Here is a 27,003-nt window from a genome sequence, read left to right as displayed (position 1 = left end):
CTGACATTCCATATGTAACAACTTAATATGATTTATGAGTCTAAACCAATTTTGTTCTATTTAATGAAAAAAAAAACAAATATAAACTATTAGATTCATATAGCAGAAAAATTTTAAAATATGTATATTATCAGAGCTTAAAGCTTGAACTCTTTGTGATGTTATGTTCATTTCATTTTTTCTCTATTTTTCCTCCGAAGAAAACAATGGAGACGCTCACAAGAGTTTTAGCAAAACAAGTGTATTGCCTTGACCTTAATGACCTCCCACTTGACAGACTTAGTGAACAAAAAATGAAAAAATCTAGAGGCATGAAAAAGATGAGTATGGGTAGTATGGAAGAAAAATCCAAGATGCAAAACATTGATGCTGCTGGTGATTATGTTAACAGGCATGACAATGTGATCAATAATCATTCAAATGATGTAATTGGTAAGTAAACCACCTTGAAACAATATCATGAGAATTTCAACTACAAACAGTGCAAAATTTTGGGCACACAGAACATTCTTTAATAAAATTAAAAATAGCTGATAGATATTGTTAATAATTTTATTGAAAATCAGTGAAATCATGTATTCTTGAATATATGAGGTAAAGGTTTTATAAAAACTAAGACTTCAATGAAAAAATTAAAAAAATAGAATTTTTTGTGCCTCAAAAATATTGGCACAGAATCAGATTTATGCAAATTTCAGTACCCTACATAGATTTATGTCACAAAAGGGTGTTTCTCATTATTGCTACACCTATGAACCTTGAATCTTTCCATGAGTCAAGCACCATGCTAAAATCCAGCCAATTCTCGAATACGGAAGTATTGAATATATGGGTACTAAAGTCACAGTAAATCAGTTTCTCAAATTTCTATTGAATTAAATCAGTCTATAGAGTGTTATCACATCATCATCAAAAATTATTTTCAATCCACTGCTAGATGAAGGTCTCCTCTAAATTTTTTCATTTGATTCTGTCATGCTTTAGCCATCCAGTTGACTCCAGCCACTTTCCTGATCTTGTTGATCGTTTAGTACCATGGGGGTATCAACCCAGAATACTTGTGGTCCATCTGTTGTCCTGTCGTCTTGCAATATGTCCAGCTCATTTCCATTTTAAATGTTTGTCTTTCCATCAGGGTTGTTTGGTTTAAACCATGTTGATTTAAACCAAGTGGTTTTTTTTCAAAAAATCAAATAAAAGTGACCTAAATATCATTTTTTCCTTGAAAAATATCATATTGGTTCATTATTAGCCAAAATATTTCATTTTTACCACATTTTATATCCTTGGGGTACATTCTGATGGTATATCTTTAAATGACATAAGATTTTATAAGTGGTTTTTTTCAAAAAGTCTCAAAAGTGTGGCCAGAATATTTTTTTTTTTCATATGAAGTTTCTTAGTTATTTAAAGTTATATACAAAAACCAAAATTTCTCATTCTTACAACATTTTCTAACCTTTTGCTACATTCTGATGCTCTATATATATCTTTAGCAAATTCATGAATTAGGATTATTAAAGTGTATTTCTCACAGGTTTCTTTTTCCCTTCACAAAGAAGCAGCAACAGTAGTGACACCATCATGCTAGGGGCAGGTGGTCCTATAATCCAATAGACACCAGCTGTCCTTAAAGGACAAAGACTAATGTACTGGTAGTTACATTACCTCACATACATTTTCATTTTCTTTCCCATAAGAAGTAGCACATCTACTGTATATCTCCCAGTCTTAATATTCAATAGTTGTATTTTTGTACTTTCATGGTAAGCCCAGTTAATCAAGGTTCTGATGTATAATAATAACAGATTTATGAAAAATAATCAGCTATATACAAAGTGATTATAATTTGAAGTTTTGATTCCAAAACTATTCAATAAGAACTACTGGTCAGAATGACTTGAAAATTTGCATAGATACTCCTGAAGCAATGGAAGTTTCTTTCGCAAAAGGAAAAAAAAGTGCAAGTAGTGCAAAATGTGCAATCTTCTTGACCACTCATTCATTCCCCAAAATGATGCTGTACTTGGCCAGCAGTATAATCTATTTTGTGCAACCACATCATTTCGGCACTTCCACAGCATCAGTGTGTGGATAGAACTTCTATCAAGATGCACATTGCAATACCAGCAAAGCAGCTGCTGAAGACCCATTTTGGCAGGATTCACCTTAACCCTTGAAACTTCTGGCTGTGAGGGGTACCTCAAAATGTCAAGAACAGTGGTCAGATTGCAAACTTTGGTGAATTGCAATCTCCACCACATCCCCTATATGTTAGAAGTTCCTCAGGAATATTAATGTGGGGCGCGTTTGATTTAATAAAGCTGAATTGCAAGCACATCCACATCATAACCATGGCATACTCTGATCTATTGTTAAACAAGAATTTTTGTGCTTTCAACCTCATAGCCAGAAAACGCGGTGGACAACATATTTAACATTTTTTGAGTAAGTTGTAGTTATTTGTTCAATTACTTCATTTTTTTTTGTGATGTTTCCGTGAATTATAGACTCGTGCAATGCTATAATTAAGTTATAATTTTGCTATGACTGGCTATCGTTTCCATTCTGCGAGCAAATTTCCCACCTGTTGGATGATGTCATTAATTTTACATTTTTAAGTATTTTTTCCCATTTATCAAATAAAATTGAATTTTTTGAGGAATATTCATGTCAATTTTCAAGACATTCTGACAATCTTTTTTTTTATAGTGTTTTTAAATCAAAACTTTAGTTATAATCACCCTGTATATCGTAAATCATCGCTAATTAATCTGCATTGTTTCATGCTTCATTAAATACATTATATTCACCTAATTTTTATTATAGTTTTTGCAAAATAGCTTCCTAATTAAGCATACTGAAAATAACTGGAGAAAACATCTATATATATATATGATTAATAATAACATTAAAAGAATTTTCAAATACAGTAATCCATTGAGTTAAGCAAAAAATAATTAAATTGCAAAAGTTGGTTTTTGTTAGTTTGTTGGGTTCTCTCTATCTCAAGTGAATAATAATTATAATCCCAAAAATTATACTTATAAGCAATAAAAGTCCCCCTTATATAAAAGCAGTAAACTATTAGAGTAGATCACCTCAAAATGCCGTTGACTTGATCAATTTCAGAGAACGCAAGTACCTGAATATAAATTTCAAACTAAAATATTCCTTTATAATTATAATATTTATAATCTTTATAGTAATTATAATGATTAGTAAGACATATTTATTGATTAATTAATATGGTAATAGTGTTAATTACCATTAATAAACATTTTATTTTAATTAATTATTAGAAGTTTCAATGATTTTCAGAAATTTTATTGTTTTTAATGTTTATACTATTTAAAACAAAAAACCGGTTTAAACCAAAAAAACCAGGTTTAAAACAAAAAAACCCGGTTTTTTGGTTTTTTAAAAAAAAAAACGGTTTTTTACCAACCCTGCTTTCCATGACATCATATACCTTCATGTGGCTTCTTATCTAAGTGTATCGTTTTCTGTCTCTTCTTGTGATGCCTGACATACATCTTTCCATGCTCCTTTATGTTGTCTGTAACCTTTGTATCATCTTGCTTGTGAGTGTCCATGTTTTAGGTCCTTAAGTCAGTGCTGGGAACACACATTGGTTAAACACTTTTCGTTTTAGGTACATTTGGCTCTTCAGAATTAGTTGCCAAAAGTTCTCCATCCAATCCTGATCTTTCTTTTTATTTCATTAATGATTCTGTTGTCTATGGTAATTTCTTGTCCCAGGTATTCATAGCTTTCTACTTCTATCTCTTGCTTGTTGAGCAAGATCGTCTTCTTCAACACAAAGGAGTTGAACATAACTTTAGTCTTTTGCAGATTCATTTTCAGACCAACCTGAATGAATGAATGAAGGCCAGAACTTTGCCACTGGACTTATCCCGTTGCAGAGATCTCTTCCAGCCCAGCTTCGTGGCAGAGTCTGGAACATTTCAGACCCACCTGCATACTTGCCTTTGCCAGTTCTTGTATCATTTCTTCTACTTCGTTTGGGTTACTGCTAATAATAACAATGTCGTCTGCAAAACGCAAATGGTTGAGAAATTCTCCATTTATTTTAATTCCTTTCTCTCGTCCCAATTTTCTTAATGCTTATTCTAAAACAGCGGTGAAGAGTTTTGGGGAGATAGTGTCGCCCTGCCAGACACCTTTCCCAAGTTTTTCCACCTTTCGAATCCTTTTCCGAGTTTATTCTTTGCTTTTACTTTATCCAAACGAATGGTTGCAGTTACTTTGTCATATATTTTCTTAATGATATTGATGTATGTCTTCTATATTCCAATTACTTCTATAGTCTTGACAACAGCAGATGTGAAGACAGAGTCAAACACTTTCTTAAAATCAATGCAGGCCATAACACAATGGTAATTCATATTCCTTGTGTCTCTCTATGAGTTCTCTGATTGTTTGGATGTGATCCATTGTACTAAATCCACTTCGAAATCCTGCCTGTTCTTTTGGTTGAGCATTGTCTAATTTGGATTCAAGCCTATATGTCAGCACTTTGGTGAAGATTTTGTAAATTACTGATAAGAGACTGATTGGTCAATAATTCTTAATACTCTTTTTTTTGCCCTTTTTGTAAAGAACCATCATTGTGTTATTCCAATCTTCAGGTACATCCAATTTTGTGAGACAATATGCGAACAAAGTAGCTAACATACTGGCAAATTCTTCTCCTGCTTATTTAACAATGTCTATTGAAATCCCATCTTCACCTGGGCATTTCCCTTTTTTCATGCATCTTATAGCCTTGTACACTTCTTCTTTCATAACAGGTGCTGCTTGTACAAATTCTGCTTCATTTACTTTTCTTCCTGCTCCCTTTCCTCTGTTCTGATCCTTTTCTTCATGTTTGTATAGAGTATTATAAAATTCCTCAACAGAGTTCTAATAATTTCTTTTCCATCTTTTTTGATGGTTCTATCTTTCCTTTTTTGTGCAAAAATTTCCTTTCTCCCAACACAGTTTTCGTTTTGCTGATTTTAAGCTCCTATTACCTTCCAGTGCTTTTTCACATGGTGAGCATTTAAAAACAATATTTGGAAGTCCACGAGTGACTAGTTTATGTTATGACAAACTGACTTCGCATCGAAATCACTCTGCTAGTAAAATAATACATAGAATTGAATATTTTGAGAGCAATTGTTCATAGACGAATTCAAGAAATCTGCTATTGTCTGGAATGATTCGTGTACCCTTCTTAAAGCATCACCATAAGCAATTGGACTAGGCTTGAGACCGTATGTTGTCTTCAGATGAATGGCTGCATATACTCTTCAATGATGAAAAAGAAATGAAATTTATGTAGCCAAGAGAGACAGTTATTATTATCATCATCATCTAAGAAAGATTTCAAGAACTTTATTCAGTAAGCTGCAAAGTGGAATTGATTGCTTGTACAAATTCTAGGTCACTCTTTATTTGCTTACTGACCTAGTTCCCTGATCTTTAGGAGAAACAGATTTATGGTTTTTCCACCCTTCCACCTTTTCCCATTCTACTCTAATCTTCTTGACCACTCATTCATTCCCCAAATATGTTGCCCTCCAAAATGAATGCCCTGGGATATAGCCCACTTAGCACCCCCTTCCCACATAAATATGTCTTTGAATGAATATGAATTTTTGTGCACACTTTAAAATAACTAATGTATTCAAAACCAATTAAACTAGAATTTTTTGGGCAGTGGTCACTTTTCAGCACATAAAGGTCATGCAGCAGTCATTTTTCATTACATCAGAGGCCATAGCCTGGGGAGAAGCCAAGGGACCAGTTCCCCCCCCCCCACCTTCCCCAAAATGTGAGAAAATGACTAAATATGTATGTAACCATGTGACTGAGTTGACCTTATAATAAGTTTAGTCTTCCCCCTTTTACCTAAACATATTTTTGTCTCTGACCGGCGATACACAGTAATAAATGAAAAAAAATTAATAGAGGATTCAATCAGCAAGAGACTAGAAACTTGATCTGAGCATTCAAACTTGGTTAATTCGAATCTCAAGAAGACAGCAAGAAAGTTCAAATTATCCAATTCATCAATATAGGATAGCTATACTTCCACAAAAAAATCAAAAGCTCTCAATAATTATAAAAATGTTTTGAATGCTCTCATTTACTATGCCTATATAAAAAATAATGATCATGAAACTATTTCATTTCTACATTTGTAATTTTAATTTTTTTTTCTTTTGGATGCTCTTAAACATTGTACAAAATCTTCAAGTCGATTTAGAAAATGAAATATGGGTTTTTTGAGCTCTAACGGTGTTAACAGTGACTTGACCGCCGCAAAAAAATTACTACCGCAGGGAGTCCCCCATCGAGGGGTTAGCGTACCAACCTCTCGATGAGTATAAAAAAAAGCACGCCTGCCATTCGGAATCGCCAATAAATTGTAGGTCCCGGTCTAATTAGCTCTCCTGTGCAGAAAATGACCGTGGTGCGACAAAAATGATCAATGATCTAACAGTGTTATTTTTTCCAACATGTCCGTAGCTTCTGCACGTGTTGGAGTAAGGACCTATTGCTTTCTTATATTTATTTTCGTCCTCTTCATGGGAAGATTCACTGTGTGTGTGAGAGAGGGAGAGAGAGAGAGAGAGGCTTATTCTCTGCTTCTTCACCAATGTCTGCTTCCTTAAGGCAATTACAGTTTTTACCCTAGAGTATAGAACAAGTGTATAAACCTTGGTTGGAAATGAGAGAAATGTTGCTAAGCTATATGGATATTCTAAAATAAGTGAACAATAATGTTAGATAGATATAAATCTCCAACACATTCCACCAGACAAGTGACTGGGATGTCAGCACTCCAGCTTTCAAACATTTTATCTGTGTAGAAATTGCCACTTACACGAACTTTCTTATTTCCTGAGTAGTATCATTTGCATATGCTCTTGGCAGGTGTTGATGAAGTCATCCCAGAACCGGTAAGATTCCAGCTTCCCACGGAAAGACAAAAGCTAGTGTGTGAAACTAGTAAAAAAACATTGCTTCTTACTTATTGCTTAGCCACAACAAAGTTCCACTTTTCTCGATTGTAATTTGTCAATATTGGCTACGTGTTATATTCTGGAGAAGATCAATAAAGAAAGGGATGACCAAAATTTAGCCAGAAATTCTAAGAAAATAGACATTTTGCAAGTGATATATCTGAATCAAACTTCAAATTATCCAAAACATAAGGAAAAAAGATCAGATTAAACAGGTAATTTTACATTATATTGAATAGGAAACTCAAGGGGAATTCCTAAAGTTCAAATTAGCCAAGTTGACTCGTATATCTCTAGCATTAATGATTCATGTGAATTGTGTCTCAGATGAAACTAAGATACTTTCAAGCCTATGCCCTTTCAAGCCTATTAGAAATTTTATAGTGATCGGGTGAGAAACAGAATAGTGTGGTAGTCCCAGGTCACAGTAATATATTCACTTTAAGTACCAAAAAATACAAAATAAAGTGTTCTGGACTCTGCCACAAAGCTGGGCTGGAAGAGATCTCAGCAACTAGATAATTCCAGTAGCAAAGTTCTGGCGTTCATTCATTCAGTAGCAAAAGATATTCAGAGGTATTGCAAGTTCGATTCTTGCTTCATCCTTGTCATAATCTTTCCTGACACAGAGTTAAAACAAAGATGGTGATAATACCACCACAGAACATATTCACCCTACCACTGAGGGGTTAGCACACTAACCTTTCATCGACATATGTGGTAAAAATAGACTAATAATTTTTAACACTGATATTTGGAATTTGCTATAAAATTTAGGTCCCAGTCTAATTAGCCTTCGTGTAAAGAGAATGACTATAGTGCGATAAATTATAACAGCTTTATCTCCAAGTAATTGGTTTCAGTCCCTTCTGCAGGTTGTCTGAAACAGTTCCTGTAATCTGTCCAGCAACAAAGAGTTACTTTATTCTGTTTACCCTGGCATCCAGGTATCTTAGGTAATGAATTAGTTGACCAGCTGGTTAGAAGGGGTTTAAAAACTTGAATTCATGGGTCCCAAAGCAGCTTCAGGAATTTCACATGAATTGATTAGAAATGCTTTTTTCAACTCATTCAGGAAAAAGCAGTACCAAGATTGGCTGAACATTAAAGATCAGCAACAGGCAGAAGTGATAAATTATGACTCTCCTAGTTTTAGGCAGAAGCAGCTGATGAAGCTCAGCAAAAATAGTATTTGAAGAGCTGTTGGTCCTACTCCACTGTACTGTTGAAAGGCATTTTAATGTTATAGGAGTCTGTGGTGACCCAACTTGTAGAGGTTTATTATATAAGGAAGAAACAGCTATACTCACTGTCATTGTGAATATGAAATTTACTCTGCACATTTTGAGCAATGACAATGCTTAGGTTATCATTTGATTGAACCCTGGGAGTTTTAAGACATTCCCAGTAAACATTTGCTGAACTTTGCTTCAGCTACAGGTCTGTACTGAGGCCTTTTATCTTTGGGAATAGTACAGTATTCCTCTAGTCGCAGTGCTGAGTTCCATGAAACCACCCATCCCCATGTCTATGTCTACCTGAAACATTAAAGAACTTTTTGTGATGTAAATTGCTGAGTATACACAACACATACATGGGTGCAGAAACTGCAGCCTATTTGAGTTTTTTTTTTTTTTTGAATAGACGATGCTAATTTATGCAACATAGCAACTTAATTAGGATTCGCCAAGATTTTAGGTCAGTGCTTATGTATTATGTGCTTCTACCATCCACTTGATTTTTGAAACTTTGGATACAGTGGCCTGCTGTTCATGCAGAATACAAAACTTGAAGTAACATGAACATTCTTAAATACAAATAGCAAGGCCGCAAGAGACACACTGCCTAACAAGGTGGCTAAAAATAAAATTAATGTACTAATATCTGTTGACCTCCATCTCATAATGAATGCCATCATGCACTTGCAACAAGAAGTTTTTTATAACAAAAATTTTGTTATAAGCTCTTGTTATAACTGACTTTTGCTGCATATGCATATTCCATTGGTATAAGAAAGTTTTTTTTGTGGGCAAGAAATTATCAATTGCATTCATATTCAAATGATTTTTCTTGTAAGTTTTACTATTTTGTTTTAATATATTTTTTTCATAACTTCAAACATTTACATTAATTACATATCTTGTTTGTAAATGTTTTATCAACTCTACAAACAATGTGAAATTTAAACAATATTGACAATATGTTGACACTCTTTGTTTTTCTTGTTTGATGCAGATAGGGGTGCATCTCATCTATCTATACGGTGTCGCTCTGGAAGTGGGAGTTGCCACTCAAAACATAGACTGTTACTTGATCATGCATGTGTTCGGAGATGTGTTAGTGATTCTAACATTTATATAAAAGGTACACTTGGAAGAGATACTTGAACTATAATTTTAAATACTGTTTCATTTTATGAATGCAGTCGAATCCCGTTTTAATGAATACCGTTATAGCGAAAATCTCTTTTTAACGAACACTTTTCTAATCCCTCAAATGAATATACATAGGAACAATGCAAACAACCCAAAATTCCTTTATAACGAAGTGATTTCTCCGGTCTCTTGGAGTTCGTTATAACGGGATCCGACTGTATATGTATTATCTCATAGGAATTTCATAATTGACAACAGTTCATTCCTATTCAAATTCAGTAAATCTATATATATAAAATAACACATCCTGACTGATTCATCATCACTGAGCCTAAACCACTGAAGCTATAAATATGAAATTTGGTCAGTAGTTTTATTTTATAATGCAGAGACTCACTAAGAAGGGATTTTTTCAAAATTCAACCCTTAAGGGGGATTTTCAGATTAGGAAATCCATGAAAAAAGCCATGGATAACAGCTAGTATTCATATAAAATATGAAACATTTTGAAATTTTACTTAGATGTCAAGATTTTTATCTACAACGTGCATAAAATTATGTTTGTTTTATCTTCAATTCTGGAGTTTACAAAATGGACACATTTAGAAAATACTTAATGCTGTTGTGAAGTTTGGTCCTAAACGAAAGAAAATTTATATCAAACATGTTGTTACTGTCTTTATTGTGCATTCTGGTGTTTTTCATTTTAAAACACTTCCAAACAAAAGATATCATTGATTTGGGAAACTTTTTCAGGTTTTCTTGGGGCTATGTACGATATCCTCTGGTAACTAGTGTAACATGTAGTATGTCACTTAAATATAAAGATTGGGTATTGAATTAAATTAGATATGAATGCAACAAATCAAAGAAGTTTCTTCACAAAATTAAAGAGATAACTAGCTCACTTCTGTGCAATACATTTTACACGTATAACTTGCATATCAAAACTTCAACTATATAAAAAAAATTGCTGTCTAAAAATATAAAGATTTTTTTGTAAATAATTTTTCATATTATCTCATGCATACATACTCTAAATGAATTTATGTAAATTTTGTAAGGATATTTCAGACAAACTTTGTTTGGTTTGATTTTTAAATTTTGTCACTTGAAAACTGTCACCTAGTATCACTGTATAACCAAGGCAGTGTTCACTTTGGAGTATTTTGAATCATTAGAAAACCACTTAATGAACTGTTCTAAAATTTTCATACTTACTTTCCTTTGAAGATTTAGTCAAGTGCATTTAGGGGACCAACAAGAAATGAAATTGGAAAAAGGTATATTTCTGATAAGCCCTGTTACATAAAAAGCTGCAAATTATTTGTAACTTTCTCAAAATATTTCACTTGCTCTTGCAATATTTGAATCCATTTTTGTGGATATAGTTGTATATTCACCAAGATGTAAATGGTTCTTTTAAAAAAGGAAATTTTCATCATTTTTTTAAACCAAATTTTATGAAACTTACAGAAAATTTTACAACATACATGAAACACATTATAATTAAGTTCAGAACAAAGCAATTCAATATTCAATGAGATATGACCATTTCAAGAAAATGATCTTTAACCCTTAGTGGTCCAGAGGTTTTTCGGTACTTTGTTGGTACACTTAATATTTTGTAGTACCACTTTCACAATAAGGAAGGCTTCCATATGCTACCTCTCACATTCTTTAAATAGCTCATATCTTCTGCTAAGGAGTCGAATTCACTGGACCTTCCTGTAATTATGAGGTGCCATTATAGCAATGAAGTATAGTTTTTCCTGATGTGATCCTATGTCGAATCCACCTTGACATAGGTTTGCAAAAGGTTAATTATGAATGCACAAAAATGTCAATTGTTTAAATAGCTTACCCCCAGGGGTAGTAAATTCTCACACAATTGACACGTTTAAAAAGAAATATGTAAACATGTTGGGGTAAATCGAAAAGTTATCCATACTTAGACGAGACAATCATAATTTTTTATTGGCAGTATATTTGTATTTTATCATAATTTTTTGTTTTTTGTTGCCCTTATTGTCGTTGTTGTTATCGCCGCTGTGGTGGTCGAGTGGTTACAGTGACGGACTCGAGATGCGAGGATCCGGGTTCGAACCCCACAGTGGGGGTCGGCTGAAGTTGGTTTTCTGTGGTTCCCAACTTCAAGGCACAAATGCGAGCCGATCTCCCCGTTAAAAAGTCTCGCCACAGAGAGCAGCAGTCCTACAACGATAAATCATTCAATCATAACACTTCACTCATAGTTTGAAAAACTGGTGGCAGATGGCAGCACTACACATAACAAGCATTACAGAGAAACAAAAACTTCACGTCAGGTTTAACTACACGTACACGCACATTCCCGCATGTACCGATTCGTTGGGGGTTCCGCGGGGGGGGGGTTTGTGGGCGGGGTGCATGTATGGTGTAGCAGTAGTGGTAGTGCCTCCAAAAAATGGCTCGGGGATCCATGATGTTCTTAAGTCAGCCACCTCGTTGGGCAATTTGCCTGTTGTGGCGTTGTATTTGTATTCAAGTAATCAGCAATCATTTTGTATTTGTATTGTGTTGCTGTGTTTTTGATATAGTTTAGATATGAATTCGACATCCATATTTTTATAGGCATCTTTTTACACCCACCTCATTCAGCATTTTTTCTGTTGTGGTATTTGTATTTGTAAGGTAACAGATACATGCGGCCCTCTAAGTACCTCTAATAAAGTAGTACATTCATTCTTCTAATGAAACCCTAGAACAAACAACTTCCAAACCTATCCCATCTGTTATTACTGCACCCAATATGTCCAGGAAGTATATATTGCTCCATTTTTGTATATGTTTGTATTTTTTATTTGCTTAGTAATAAAGTGTTCGAGACTGCCACAAAGCTAGGCTGATAGAGATCTCACAACAGGATAACAGAAATGCCACTGTATTCTAATTTACTTGGGTTCTAGGACACAGATTATTGGCAAAATCTGGGTCCTTTTTGAGTGAAAGTGGATCCCTTTTGAAAAAAAATTATAGTATCCCCCATCATTCACTGGTATCTCTGTAAATTTTTCCAGCATGGTCCAGGTCTTTGATCATCTGCTTGTATCTCTGCATTGAGAAAGAGCAGCCGACAATGTTTTGGGTAGGAGGAAGAGGTATCTCTGTGAATCAAATAAATAATTTATTTCTAAAAACGATCTATCTAAAGATTCATTTTGAAAAGAAAAAGATTAATTTATACCAGCTTAATTAGGTTCTTTTGCTTTCATTGTCTATATTAATAGAAAAACCTTGCAAAGAGAAGCCCATTAACACTGAGAATACGCATATGGAATTTAACATTATGCAACAAATCTAAAACAAATATACAATCAATCCCGCTTATAATGCTCCCATTCAGAACATTTTAGTACAATTTATTTTCGTGGTTCCAACTTTAAGTATATAATTCTCATTAAGATTACCCATTTAAAGCATTTTTCCACTTACAATGTTTTTTATGACAGTTTTTTTAAAAACGTTATAAGCATGAGCCACTGTTATTAAAAAGTTAGGCACACGCATTTATATATTTACTAATAAATCAATCTATAAATTCCCTTCTGATTGGTTTTCCATTTCGTTATAAAAACCTTAGCTCTTTCAACAATATACAAATACAAATACAACGCCACAACAGGCAAAATGCCCAACGAGGTGGCTGATAAAAAGATGCCCATAAAAATATGGTTGTCATATGTTTCAAAAATACAGCAACCCAATTAAAAATGCAATTAACACAAATTACAAACAATATATACACATGATAAAATATTATACAATGCCCATAAAGAATACTTATGGTTGTCTTATTCTAAGAATGGATAGAGCTTCTCGATTTACCCCAACATGTTTATCGTATTTCTTTTTAAACGTGTCAATTGTGTTACAATTTACTACCTCCGGGGGTAAGCTATTCCATTTATTAACAACCCTATTGGAGAAAAATTCCCTGCGACACCATAACCTTGCATTGTCCCTCACCAATCGATACTGGTGTCCCCTTGTAAAAGCAGTCGATTGGCGGTGTACTAAAAGTTCATGGTCCATCCTATCCATCCCATTGAAAATTTTGAACACTTCGATCATATCTCCTCGACACCTGCGTTCATCCAATGTAAACATATTCAAAAAATGAAGTCTTTCTTCATAACTCAAGCCCTGTGTGCCAATAAGGACACGCGTAGCTCTTCTCTGCACCCCTTCAACCAAGTCTATGTCCCTCTGTAGGTATGGTCTCCAAAACCTTACAGCATACTCCAGTCCAGGACGAACTAAGCCTCGAAAAAGCGGAAGAATGACTTTAGGAGAACGCGAAGAGACCTTTTTGAAAATGAGACCAAGCATTCTATTCGCTTTTTTGACAACCGCTGAACAATGTTCAGAAAACTTAAGTCGCTCGTCAATGAGAATTCCCAAATCGGTGACTCTAGTTGCATCCGGGATAGTGACACCATTCAACTCGTAAGAGAACCGTGGGTTGTTCGAACCACAATGAGCGACCATGCACTTATCTACGCTAAACGTCATGCTCCATTCATTTGCCCATGCTGCAATCTTGTTTAAGTTGGTCTGGAGCAACTCCCTATCGCTTTCATTTCCGATTACCCCCATTAGCTTCACATCATCTGCGAATTTGCTAGTAATTCCATCGATACCCTGATCGAGTTTGTCGATAAAAAGTGAAAAAAGTATGGGGCCAAGGACACTTCCCTGAGGAACTCCTCTTGTGACGTCTGTCCAACCAGAGAATTCCCCGTTCACCATAACTCGTTGCGACCTATCTCTTAACCACGATTCTATCCAATTCAGCAAGTTGCCCCCTATTCCAATCTCGTGTAAACGCTTCAAGAGTTTGCCATGTTGGACCCTATCGAATGCCTTCTGGAAATCAAGGTAAACAACGTCGACATTTATGCTCTTACCCAAAGCCTTAGTCACGTAATCATAGAAGCAAAGGAGGTTAGTTACACATGACTTCCCCTTCCTGAACCCATGCTGATTATCCGACAATACATTATTCTCGTCTATCCACTTCACAAACTGCCTTTTGATGATAATTTCCAAAATTTTCGAGAGGGAGCTCTTCTCTACTACCCTTCTTAAATATCGGAACAACGTTAGCCAGTTTCCAATCTCTCGGGACGATACCCTCAGCAACACTACTCCTGTATATCTGTGCGACTGGCCCCAACAATTCATTAGCACCTTCCCTGGGATAGATATCATCTGGTCCTGGTGCTTTGCTTGCACATACATTTCTTAGAAGATTTAGGACCTCCACGTCTTCCACTTGAATATCGTTGAGCGTTTTATTACCCCATGCAACACCCGTATATCGAATATCATTATCTCCATTAAAAACCGACGCGAAAAAGTCATTGAAAGCACTACACATGCCTACATTGCTCTCTACTTTTGAGCCTCCTATCGAGAGGGGGCCAACTGTCCCCTTACATCCATTATTGACGTATCGAAAAAATGATTTTGGGTCAGAGCCAATGTTATCTGCCAACCTAGATTCAACTTGCTTTTTACTATCCCTTATCGCTTTCTTCAACAGTCTTCTTTTATCAGTAAACAATGATAGGTCACCTCGTCCACTTTTATACTCCCTGAATGCTCTTTTCTTTTCAAGATAAAGGTTCCGCACGCTATCCGTGAACCATAGAGGGTGTGATGTACAAACACGCTTTTTTCGAACAAAGCGAATGTTTATGTTATCTTGTGATTAAATTTCTTTTTTTTGTGATTAAATTTTCTTTTCTCTCCCTGATGGTCCACCTTAACTGCCACATATTTTCACTCAATATTGGAGCTATGTCAGATTTGTATTGGTGAAACTTAACAGTGTGGTTGTGCCTAGCATTTGACGTATTTTATGTTCAGTAGGTGGTGCCATCTATCCAAGGCTGCAAGTAGATACTTTCTCAAACTGGGCAAGCATGCATTTTGGCGCCCTCGCTTAATGTAGAAGGAGCAGTTATAAAGGGTGAATTCAGTGCCCCTCTAGTCCAGACCTGCCTCCCCCCCCCCCCCCGTAATGCAGCCCTGCATCTATCTTCCAAATTGGTAATGCGTGGATTTGAAATTTCATGCATGCATATTTGTGTTGTAGGTCTGTGTGATCGCTATGGCAACCAGAGCTTTTTTTGCAAAAGAATAGCCAACTCAGAATTGGAAAACTGTAGAAAATCATATTTTTTAGATGATTACCACTGTGGAATTATGGATTCCAAACCCCCAGATTTTCACCGAAGGTGAAATCTGAGGGAAATGGGGGGGGGGGCCCATGCCCCCACCCCAAGAAGATCAAAAATTCAAAATATTTTAGTAGAAAATTAAAATATTGGGAAATAAAATACATTCTTATACTATCTGTTAATTTAAAATTCTTTTGGAGTGTTGGCCAACAATTTCTGTGGAAGAAATCCTTGTGCCCCCCCTCCTTCAAAAGCCGACTCTGCATACACACCCATGACTTTCACGATGTGAAATGGTGACTACTGTGTAGCAGCTAGATGACAAAGCTATGGATATTCAAAGAGTTTTTACAGATTCAGTTTTTTTTCTCAATGATCTCGAAAAATGTTGAAGGATTGGAACGTCTGTTCAAATTGTAAAGATTTTTTAAAACGTAATCTTGTAGGAACAATGCAAATTTATGCAGTATAGAAGCTGTTTTTGAATGCCTGTACATAGTTGCGAAAATACAGTAATTTCCAGTATGTAACTGGAGAAGAGAAAACCCGCAAGGGAATATTTTAAAATTTGGGGATATACTCCAAAATTTTAAAATTTGATGTATGGCCTCTCATTCAGGGATGCAACCAAATATTTGTTATCTTATTCTTCAACAACTCGTGTATATTAATACAATAGAGTACAGTAAAATGCTTCATTTGTACTTCAAAGTAGTAAAACAACTTTTTCAAGGTCGTACGATCGTGATGAATGGTAGAAGAAGGGAAAAAGTGTTGGGGAAAAAGTTATTTTCCTTATACTTTTTCTTCTTGGAACTAGGGAAGAACATGTCCCGGGGGATGCGTGAACCAATTTGTTGTACATCCTTTTCCAAAACTTTGGGTATTTGACACTTTTTGTTCCATCGCCCCCTTCATCAGAAATTTTTTCCTCTCATCGCCCCACAACTCAAGTAAACCCATAAGATCGTATATTAAATCAGTAGGTTCTATCGCCCACCAGGGGCCGATATTGCCCACTTTGGGAAACACTGCTCTAGTGCATCAGTGGAACCTATGGGATAAGTCTATTTTCAGTATTTTCAGAATTCTCAGAATACTTACTGAATTTTCATGGCATTCAACAGGAATGCTTATAAATTTGCCCTATATACACTCATTGCCATAAAAATTTGCGCACCAAGAAATAATTGTGGGATCGAAACGAAAGTTGGCCTGAAGGTACATGTCGGGCAAATATGCAAATGATTAGAAATGCAGCGTGATTGCCCATTGCGTAATGCCACTAGAGGGCATTGAACTTCGTTCTCCTTGGAGTATAAAACAGGTAAGCAGAGCTTGCTGGAGTGTATTTAATCATTTGCAAAGGAAATGCTGAGGTAGACATGCCGTTACGCCGCCATCGAAGACCATATGAGCAGTTGTCAGAGTTCAATAGGGGAAGAATCATCGGGATGGTGGAAGCTGGGTGGTCAGCTCGGCGAGTAGCTCGTCAACTAGGCCGTTCTGATTTTACTGTGAGGAGGTGTTGGGACCAGTGGACAGAAGAGACGTCATTTACATGGCGACCAGTTCAGGACTCCCTCGACAGACCAGTCGTCGAGAAGACCGTCACATCATCCGAAACGCACGCGTAGAGCCAACTCCCTCATTGGCCGCTATCCAGACACAGGCAGTAGCTTCACTACGGGCCCCTGTGTCTTCCCGAACCATCGCAAGGCGCCTGGCTGAAGGACATCTGGTATTGCGGCGCCCATTACGTGTGCTGCCAATGACACCCACCCACCAACGCCTCCGTTTGGAGTGGTGTCGAGCACGACGGGATTGGACTGCAACGGAATGGAACCAGGTCGTCTTCAGCGACGAATCGAGATTCCACTTGAGCAGTGATGACAATCGTGTTCGTGTGTGGAGGCCTCGTCACCCCTAATATTGATGCATGGTACAATGACAGCCCAGCGGTACGTCCATAACATCCTTCAGCCACGTGTTGCCATTCATGGCAGGGCTCCCAGGAGCCATTTTCCAACAAGACAATGCTAGGCCACACACAGCAAGGATGTCACAAGACTGCCTCCGCCACATTACCACCCTTCCCTGGCCTGCTCTATCCCCAGATTTGTCACCAATCGAGCATATCTGGGATCATTTGGGACGGCAAGTTGGACACCCTACGAGGTTGGTCGAACTAGAGGCGCATTTACAGCAACTGTGGAACGAAATGTCTCAGGACATCATACGGAACTTATATGCCTCAATGCCCGCTCGTATCGCATCGTGCATTCGCGCTAGAGGGGGTCCAACAGAGTACTAAAACTTCTGTTCATCTGTACTTTTTTCTGCGATAAATGATCCTTTTTCTTGGATTTTCTAATCACTTACTTATATCAACGTAGTACTTACATGTGTAAAATTTCATTTCATTTTGACGACTTCTTCTGGGTGCGCAAATTTTTATGGCAATGAGTGTATTTGGTATCCAAATTATGGAAAAAAAAATTGTTTTCTGCGCAATGTGTACTAAAAAAATAATTTTCTTTAAGCACTCATATGTCATCAAATATTGAATTGCTCGATTTCAAATTTCATTGTAACTTGTCTCATGTTTGTTGTCAAATTTTTTTCTATGTTTGGTTGAAAAAATCTGCATGTTACAAATGTGACAAAAATTGTAATTTTTAAAAGAAACATCCATATCTTCTTGAATGTACAGGGTGTCTACCGACATGGGAAAATCACAAAGTCCCAGGAAAGTCACGGAATGAGAAAAGATCACGTAAGTCCCGAAAAAGTCACAAAATTTGAGTGAACGTTATGGATTTTTTTGATTCTCCAGAGATATTTTTTTCCCCTGAAATCTAGGCTTTGGAGGAAACGCTGTCATTCAATATTTCTTTTCTTCTCTCAGTTTTTTTCATTCTTTTTTTTTTGCCCTGGAGGGATGGATGGTTGAGTAGCAACAAAAAAGAGCAATGCCAATATGTAGCCACCCTACATTGGGGCAGACATTATATGGGTGGGGCGAAAAACCTATTTGGACTAGATAAACAAAAAATAACGTTTTTTTCTTTGCTTGTCCGGACCTTTCAACATCTAATATTCCCCTAATAAAGCAGTGTTCTCAGGATCGTGTGATAATTCCTAGAGGAGGAGGGGGACTGTAATAGACCATGGCAGTAAGGAGTCCTCTTGGGAACAATATTGATTTTCTGTTGAAAGGACATGATCTTTCCCCCACATCGTGGAGCAGGACTGTCGGATCTTTGGCGTGTTTGCAAACCACAGTTATCACTGAAGGGGGGCTCTGTAGTAAATTTATAGCATGAAGAAACAATGGTGTTGATTGTCCCGGGCCTTAGAGCTGCAGCCCTGTCAGCCCCATTCTTGTGGGGACAGGTGAAAGGGCACCAATTTTTTTCCCTGTGAAAGAATTTTTTTTTTAATTATCATCCATTTTTTTATTTATTTTTATCATGTCGATCTTTACTGATTGTGCATCAAGGCTCCTAGGTGCATCAGGGCGAGCTCAAAATGGGGCTCTTTAAAGTGGTTCTTTTATATGTTGAAAAAACTGTCAAACTTCTTGGGAAGCCGCGGATGAACAATGAATTACTCAAGGGAGGCAGCTGATAAAAGAGAACCATTGGAATATGGTAACAAGCTTGCAATATAGACAAGAGGTTGTGAACCTGTGAACCTTTTTCCAGTCACGAGCACTGCCTGTACCCATCATCAAAATAAGAGCACTCTTACGTCATGTTTGACATAAGAATGCATGAAATCTGGATGATTTTAATAATTGAATGTAATTTGCACAAGGTATTTAAATGAAACGTTGATCAAGTGCTCACGAGCACCAAATCGGACACAAGCATCGAGCACTGGGTGCTCGTGAGAAACGAATTGCAGATGCTTGATCTAGACAGACACCTAAGCAGTGGCGTTAGAGCCGGGGGTGCTGTGAGCACCCACAGTACATCATAGCATGGGGTGGAACACCCACAGAATTTATTTAAGAAATAATAATCTCATACATAGACTTCTCATTTTTTCGCAAATAACGAGCATAAAAAAAATTGAAAAGAAAAACTGCTTGTTTCCCTCATATGCATCTTAAATCTTGCTAGAGCCTCTGGTTTCAAAACACATTGATATATCCTTTAGGTGCTGATAAAGGAGGGCCCACCCTTCTTTCTCACAAGACTCTCTCTCACTTGTGTCAAAGATTCCAGGTTTTTGCCTTTTGCCGATTCGTAATAACATGCAATTTACTTGATTACAAGGGCGTAGCGGGTCCCCCCCCCCCAAGTGTGAGAAAATGACCGAAAAATGGAAAAAGATGGCCAAAGGAGATATATACATTCCAATCAAGGGAAGTTTCCTGAAGGTTTTAAATGTAAACATTCCTCCCCGTTGGGGGCCAAAAGGTCAGACCAAAGTCTAATTATTTTTCCCGATTTTTCATGCGATAAATATATTTGAAAGATGCCCTTAAAAATTCTAGCCCACATCCTGAAGCCAGGCCCCCAGGCTGAGATTTTTGATGAGTCCAAGGATTTTTACACGAGCAGCTCTAAAACAAATTTACAGCGTGAAAAAGACAAAAATGCATAGGAGCTCTCCCAAGGCTGGAGCCCGGTTAGCCCCATCCCCTTCCCATTCCAAGGCGACGATTTTTAGATACTCACTCTGAAAGTAGCCTCCCGCATGACCACATGAGTTTGTGAACGTTCTTTGCAGGGGCATAGCCAGAAATTTCGTTCGGGGGGGGGGGATCATTGGATTCGTTCTTGTCAGGAACTTTCCTGACACTGGGGAACAACAGAAACGGTGACATGACCACAAAAAACGTTTGCTACCGCAGGGAGTCTCACACACCAAGGGGCTAAGAAAAAAATCTGCCATCTGGAATCGGCAATGAATTGTAGGTCCGTGTGTGCGTCTAATTATCCCTCGTGTGCAGAAAATCAATGCGGTGCAACAAAAATGGTCAATTATACATTTCATCTACCTGGAAACACATTTACGAATTTTCGGACGCTGAACGAATGTTTCGCATAGATGAAAACTTTGTCTCTTGGCTCACCCCACCCTCCCCGTAATATACAGCCAAGCATAGGCGTACGCAGAATTTTCTCGAGGGAGAAAATTCGATAAAAACATTGTTGAGGGGGTGGGATGTAGGGTTGCCAGACGTCCGTAAATACGACTCGCAGGGGCATATGCAGGAATGGATTGCATTGAATATTCATAATAACCTGAGGAAACAACCTGTATCCACTTATGCTTTTTCGGGAAGAAGGCTTATGTGGCTTGAGCCCTTAGGAGCCAGTTTCTATGGGCCTGTTGTATATAAATCAACTTTAAATTTAAAAGTTTGAAACAAAATTCAGGTTTTATTTGTTGATTTACTTGCGTTCTCCCTTCCATTAAGACCTTCTATTTTATTAACGCAAACCCCCTCCCCCCAGCTGGTCGCTACTCACAGTTTGGGAATAACTGATGTAAGAAAATGTGCATGGCTCATTTTATCGGATGCAGGGCTCCCAATTGTCCTACTTTTCCAACAAAATCCTATCAACTAAATTTGTATAATTGATTTTATTTGAGAAGGGAATCATGGACATAATGCCAAATAATACCAATGTAGTAGATTGCAATTAATGATTCTGCCTAAGCAGAAATTGTATTGTTTTTAATCTTATTTGGGGGCGGGTTGTATGTGTACCATTTGGTGGTTTAGTAATTTTTCATTTGCTTAGTTTGAGGGTTCTAAAAATAGAGTAGTCATTGAAAACTTTAGCCTGGTTGAAAAAAAATAATTTTGTATTTACTACTTCATGGTCTTGGACAGTAACTAACATTCATCGTTCAAAATTATGGTGCACATTTTGGGTATAGGTGAAAAAACAAAAGTTTGCATAACGAAGCAGTTGGGTACATAGACCTATTCTAGGTTTTGTGACTTTGATCAGGGGCGGCTTAAGCGAGGGTGCAAGGGGTGCAGTGCATCCGGGCCACAGGTTGTAAAGGGCAGCAGCTTGGGCTTTCGTTATACACAAATTTTTTTGAAAGTTTCCAAAAGTACAAATTCACATGACATCACGCTTTTGAGCCTGACATCACGCTGATAACGGAAAAACATATGAAAACATGGAAAGCACATATTGGGACATTTATTTATAATCCGAATTTTTGTTTGAAATGAAGTGGGATGTGCCATATGCTTTGAAAACTGCTGTGGATTCATTGCAAACAAGAGATAATGGTTTATACTTTACAACTGTAAAAAAATAAATACAGTAAGAGGTATATTTCACAACTTCATGCATGTTTATTGCATATGCAAAAGTTTTTAGATGAATTTCTATATAAATTCTCACAATTATATTTTCTATACGCAAAAATAGAAACACCTTCTCAGATGAATTTTTTTATAATACTGAAACAGAAAATTTCTATGCTATTGTTTTGAAATCTGAGGTGGGCTGTAGTTTTCCTATCACTAGGATAGACCATCAACATAATAGGATGTACCTTGTCAACAACAATGTTCAGATATGATTAAAGGGTTCAAAGCATGTGCCAGAAAACATTCCCTAGCCATAGCATTACCTCCACCAACTTGAAGGGTTATAGCCTTGCACTTGGCATCCATGCTTTTGTGCTGTTTCTGCCAAATTCTCACTCGCTCATTTGCATGGTGTAACTGAAAACATGATTCTTCAGGCCGTTTGTTTGTTTCAAATTATCCGCTGTCCAATGTTTGCACTCCTGAATGAATTCAAGACATTTTTTCTTGTTAGCAATCTGACGGCAACAGTGTTTAAAATGGCGTTCTGCTTCCATATCCCATGCAATGCATTGTACGTCAAACAGTGTGCTCAGAGACCCTTTGGGATGATCCTAGATTGAGATCTGCTGTACTGTTCTGTTGTTTTTCACTAGTCTGATATTCCTGTTCCTGTTAGTCTGGTCTGTTCCTCCCGAGCATTCACCACTCAGTGACAACCATAAGTGGCATGTTGAGGCCCAGTTTTTGCCTGACAGTCCAGTTTTTAAACACAATTTAAATATAGCTGCTCATGAACATTTCACAAATGCAGCAGTATTGCTGATACTCACTCCACAGCTCTAAACTCCTATAATCATCTGTGTTCAAAGTCCTTCAAATCACTTTTTTCCCATATCTTCACAAATAATTCACCTATACTACTGTCATAGGAAATAAGCTTTTTTTTTATACTAGACTAGCCCTCCAGTGGCAACAGTGTGATCTCATTTGCAACGGATTAGAAAAGGTGCAAATTTCCACCTTTAACCTCTCCTTCAACATTACAAGGGGCGCCAAAATGCATGCTTGCCCCAGCTGACCAAACATCTAGTTGTGGCCCCAGGAGTAACACTTGAATGGTCAGAAGTTAATGGAGTTGCCACTTTCATTAATGTTCCAGAAAAAAAAAATTTTTTAAAGAAGAAACCTGGCGATCTCTGAATTTTTTGCTAGCCCAAATAGCCTAATCTGAATTTGATTAGTTTAATAAGGTTTTATCATAGTTAGTTTGAGAATATTAAAATATTCATATTCTATTGGTTTTTTTAAATTCATGTTTCTATTATATATGTGTTAAAATTTGCAGAATGTGCACTTCCTGTATTCAGAGAATTCACTTGTTGTGGAGATGGCCCAAAGGTTGCATCAGCTATTACAAGTAAGATGAGTTTTATCATTAACATTTTAGTTTTATAGTTTCGGCATTAATTTTGGCTGAATAAGATATCTTGGTATAGCCATTTGTACTTAGAAATAATAATGTAATTTTTTACTTAAACAATGTATCCCTGTCTAATCAGATTATACATTTATTACTGTTCTTTTATATTTTTCATTATACTAATGTTTTATGTCTGTGGCTATTGCAAAAAAAAAAAAAAAAGGAGAGAAGGTTGTACTCATGCAAGCAAAAGTCACCTTGGTCTTAGGTCTTGTAGTTCTATATGCTGGCCTGTGCAGCCAAATTGCTGGGAACATTATTTGGATTTTAAATGCTCAGATTCAGTATCTGGCAAATGTCATCAAAATCGCTTATTCTAGAAAAAACTTGGAAAAGAGTTGTATAATGTCCTTGAGATACAGAAATGAAGACCAGTACACCAATTGCTTTATTCCATATTGTTTAGAATGAAAACAAGCTATCTATGAAAAATGCACTAGGGACCATTCAAGTATTATGTCAGCAGATTTTTAGCTATTTTTATCCCCAAATTAACTCCCCCCTTGTCAACAAAATTTTGTCAGCTCTGCCCCCCACTACTAACACATGTTGGGATTACAGATGTATGCGGGAGCAGTGGGACATGTCTCCTATGCCTCTCCCCAAAGATCAAAACGTAAAATTTTTAATGTAAAAAATAAAAAAAAATGGAAAAAATACCTTTTGTGACCCAACTTCTTAGCCTAACCCGCATTCGCTACAGTGGATAAAGCATAGGACACAAATAACGAAGGTTGGGGGGTTTGATTCCCTCTCAAATCCAGCTAAGATTTTCTTTATAAAACAACCATAAATATTTCTTATGGGCATTGTATAATATTTTATCATGTATATATGGTTTTTATAATTATAATTTTAATTTGGATGATGTATTTTAGAAATATGACATCCATATTTGTTATGGGCATCTTTTTCTCAGCCTCTTTGGGCATTTTGTCTGTTGTGGCCTTTTTATTTCTTCCCGCATCACATTTTGCTTTTTTTCCCCTGAGAAGAGTTGGGGATTTATCCTTTTTATTCCACTGTAGTTTTCCATCAGCATAACGATTGTTTAAAGCAAATGACTTGAAGAATGAAGAATTGTGTGGTCGGGGAGGGGGGGGGGTCTTAGAAAGTACATTGAATACCTAAACGTGTGTAGGGACCAAAACCAACTACATATTCAGCAGAAGAGATTTATTGACAAGAGAAAGTGTACATGTACAATGAGGGAACTGCACTAGTTTGTTCAGTTGCCCAGAAAAGGTTTTCAATGGTGCATGTTTTCACTCTCTCGTCATTACATTTTGAGTGGTATCATCCCCTTGATTGGCTCCAGTCAATCATGTCAAAAGTAGTTCTTTTAATATCTAGAAAACATGTTTTGTGATTGTGAAGCTGATGCGGACTATATAAAAAAAGATGCTGTCATTAATTCCCTTTGTTTATTTTATTTTTGTACTTATAAAATGCATCTCTAAATTTATGTAGAATTAAAATAATTTGAATGATATGTTTTCTGTTAAGTTTCTATCAAGAACTACTTAAGTAATTGTATAGTTTTTACAATTTTATGAATTTTCTCATCTTAAAATTGAATGCTTATAAAATAAGTTATTTTATTTATGGAGTAATACTAATAAGACACTGAGCTACTACTACTTATCCATACATACACCTTGTACACATGCCTCTACGGAATTTCTAATGAACTGGTACATGCCAGAATGTGTGTGTACCTGTTGCAAACCTAATGCGCTTGAAGCTTTTTCCTGTTTAATGCTTGTTATGTGTAGTGCTGCCATCTGCCATTAATTATCTAACTATGAGTGAAGTGTAATGTTTGAATAATTGGGTCTGTTGCTCTCTGTGGCTAGACTTTTTTGACAGGGAGATTGGCTCGCATTTGTGCCTTGAAGTTGGGAACCACAGAAAATCAACTTCAGGTGACCACCACACTGAGATACAGTAGTTCATAATAAATATGTGAATTCATGTGATGAAGATTCTCTAAAATGTTATTCCAACCATGATCCGATGTAATGACAAACTCGTTATAGCGCCAGAATTCTTTGGTGACAGATGATGGCATTACAACAGGTTTTGACTGTACATAAGGAGCCTAACACTGCTGTAGGGAACTTTGCTATGTATGCACAAGATTATTTTTCACATGATTATTGACTAAACACCCTCTGTTTTTAGCTCATTTTAGTTTATTAATTACTGGTTTAAGTTAAGCACAAATTAAGAGTGGTATAGATTGCTGTTGCTTGTTGGTACAAATTTCCGAGCATTGAGCTCTTGTCTTCTTCATTATGGTTTCTCTTAATTCCAGAGATTTTGATCATCGAATTTGACGTGATAAAGAATTATAACATATGTCTGGTCTCTTGGCTAGCCAATGATTACCAATTTTTTTCCGAGTGCAAGGTGGGCCCACACCACGTATGATCAAGTGTTTCAGAGGAATAGTAAATAAATGCACCAAACATTTGCTTCTTTTTCAATATCCCACTCACCACCTTCCATCATATAAGAAAATTGTTTTTACAAGTAGCAGTTTCTTTTCTTGTCCACATCATAAAGGAGCATAGACGGTACAGAGGTTGGGGAGGGGGTGGCGATCCACCATTCATGAAAAATTGTATCAGCATAGGCAGCAAGGCAAAGGTAGACAGTTCTCGCCGTTCACCATGCACGCTGTTGGTGAATCACATCCCACCCTGTTCGAAGAGCATGTATCTGTTTATGTATGGGAATCCAGCAAATCACTCGAGGACAATGCATGTAACATGCTGAGTGGACATAAAACAGTTTAGCCAACCCGCCCTCTATAAGTGAGACAGGATGGGAGTGCAGTCTGTAGAGGTCTACTAGTGAAGGTGTTCTATAGAGGACTTATCAATAGAAGGCTGGGAAAAAGTTTTTCTCATTTTTGGCATTCCTAGTCAAGATGCCTTTAAATATCTCATAATTTTTATAAAGGGTGGTTGATGACATAAGCATAATTCAACCCTCCCACCCCATCATCAAATGTCAGCAGCTCCTAAACCCCCTTCTTTCTTTATCAATGCTGACGTAACACCTGCATGGTCATCTACTACTACTCAACCACACATTCACCTTGTAAACTAGAGGTGTTCAACCTTTTTAGTTGCGAGTGTTGCATCATAAAGAGAAGAGCACCCTTACAACAAGTTTGACATGCCAATGCATGAAATAAGGATGATTTCAATCCTTTAATGCAGCATTTCTCAACCTATGGTCCATAGGAAGACTTGATAAAATTATTCACCCATTGCAATTGATATTAGTAATATCCATATGGGTTCAAATAAAATTATACCTTCATACTTAGGCTTTACTTACATCAGAGGAGAATGCACAACAATAAGGAGAAAGCTAAATAAACACTTCGTCTATTTAGCTCCCAAAATTTACAATGCCTTGCATTTCGAATTAACAAATATAGCTTCATATTATAAATTTAAAAATGAATTATTTAGTTACATTGCTGCTATCACTAACATTGAAGACTATTTTTAAATCTATATCATGGGACTACGTGAATACTGTACTTGAATTAAAATTGCCATTTTATGTTTATGAC

At 36.6% G+C, this 27,003-nt stretch overlaps 1 protein-coding gene across 3 annotated transcripts in view; it reads left to right on the top strand.

The window, feature by feature from the left end:
* The window catches only part of LOC149073033 (ral GTPase-activating protein subunit alpha-2), a 405,837-nt gene that overhangs the window by 121,531 nt on the left and 257,303 nt on the right, over nucleotides 1-27,003 (top strand). For all 3 annotated transcript variants that reach the window (XM_089246694.1, XM_089246695.1, XM_089246693.1), the window contains exons 16-18: nucleotides 201-432; nucleotides 9,270-9,398; nucleotides 23,277-23,348. In XM_089246694.1, coding sequence (XP_089102820.1) covers nucleotides 201-432; nucleotides 9,270-9,398; nucleotides 23,277-23,348 — 433 coding nt within the window. The remainder of the gene's footprint in view (nucleotides 1-200; nucleotides 433-9,269; nucleotides 9,399-23,276; nucleotides 23,349-27,003) is intronic.

Source organism: Pholcus phalangioides, unplaced genomic scaffold (assembly GCF_987345545.1).
Source record: "Pholcus phalangioides strain wild (caught in Gottingen) unplaced genomic scaffold, Ppha-v1.0 ptg000017l_1, whole genome shotgun sequence".
NCBI classification, from domain to species: Eukaryota; Metazoa; Arthropoda; class Arachnida; order Araneae; family Pholcidae; genus Pholcus; species Pholcus phalangioides.
This window is presented reverse-complemented; position numbering and strand designations above follow the sequence as displayed.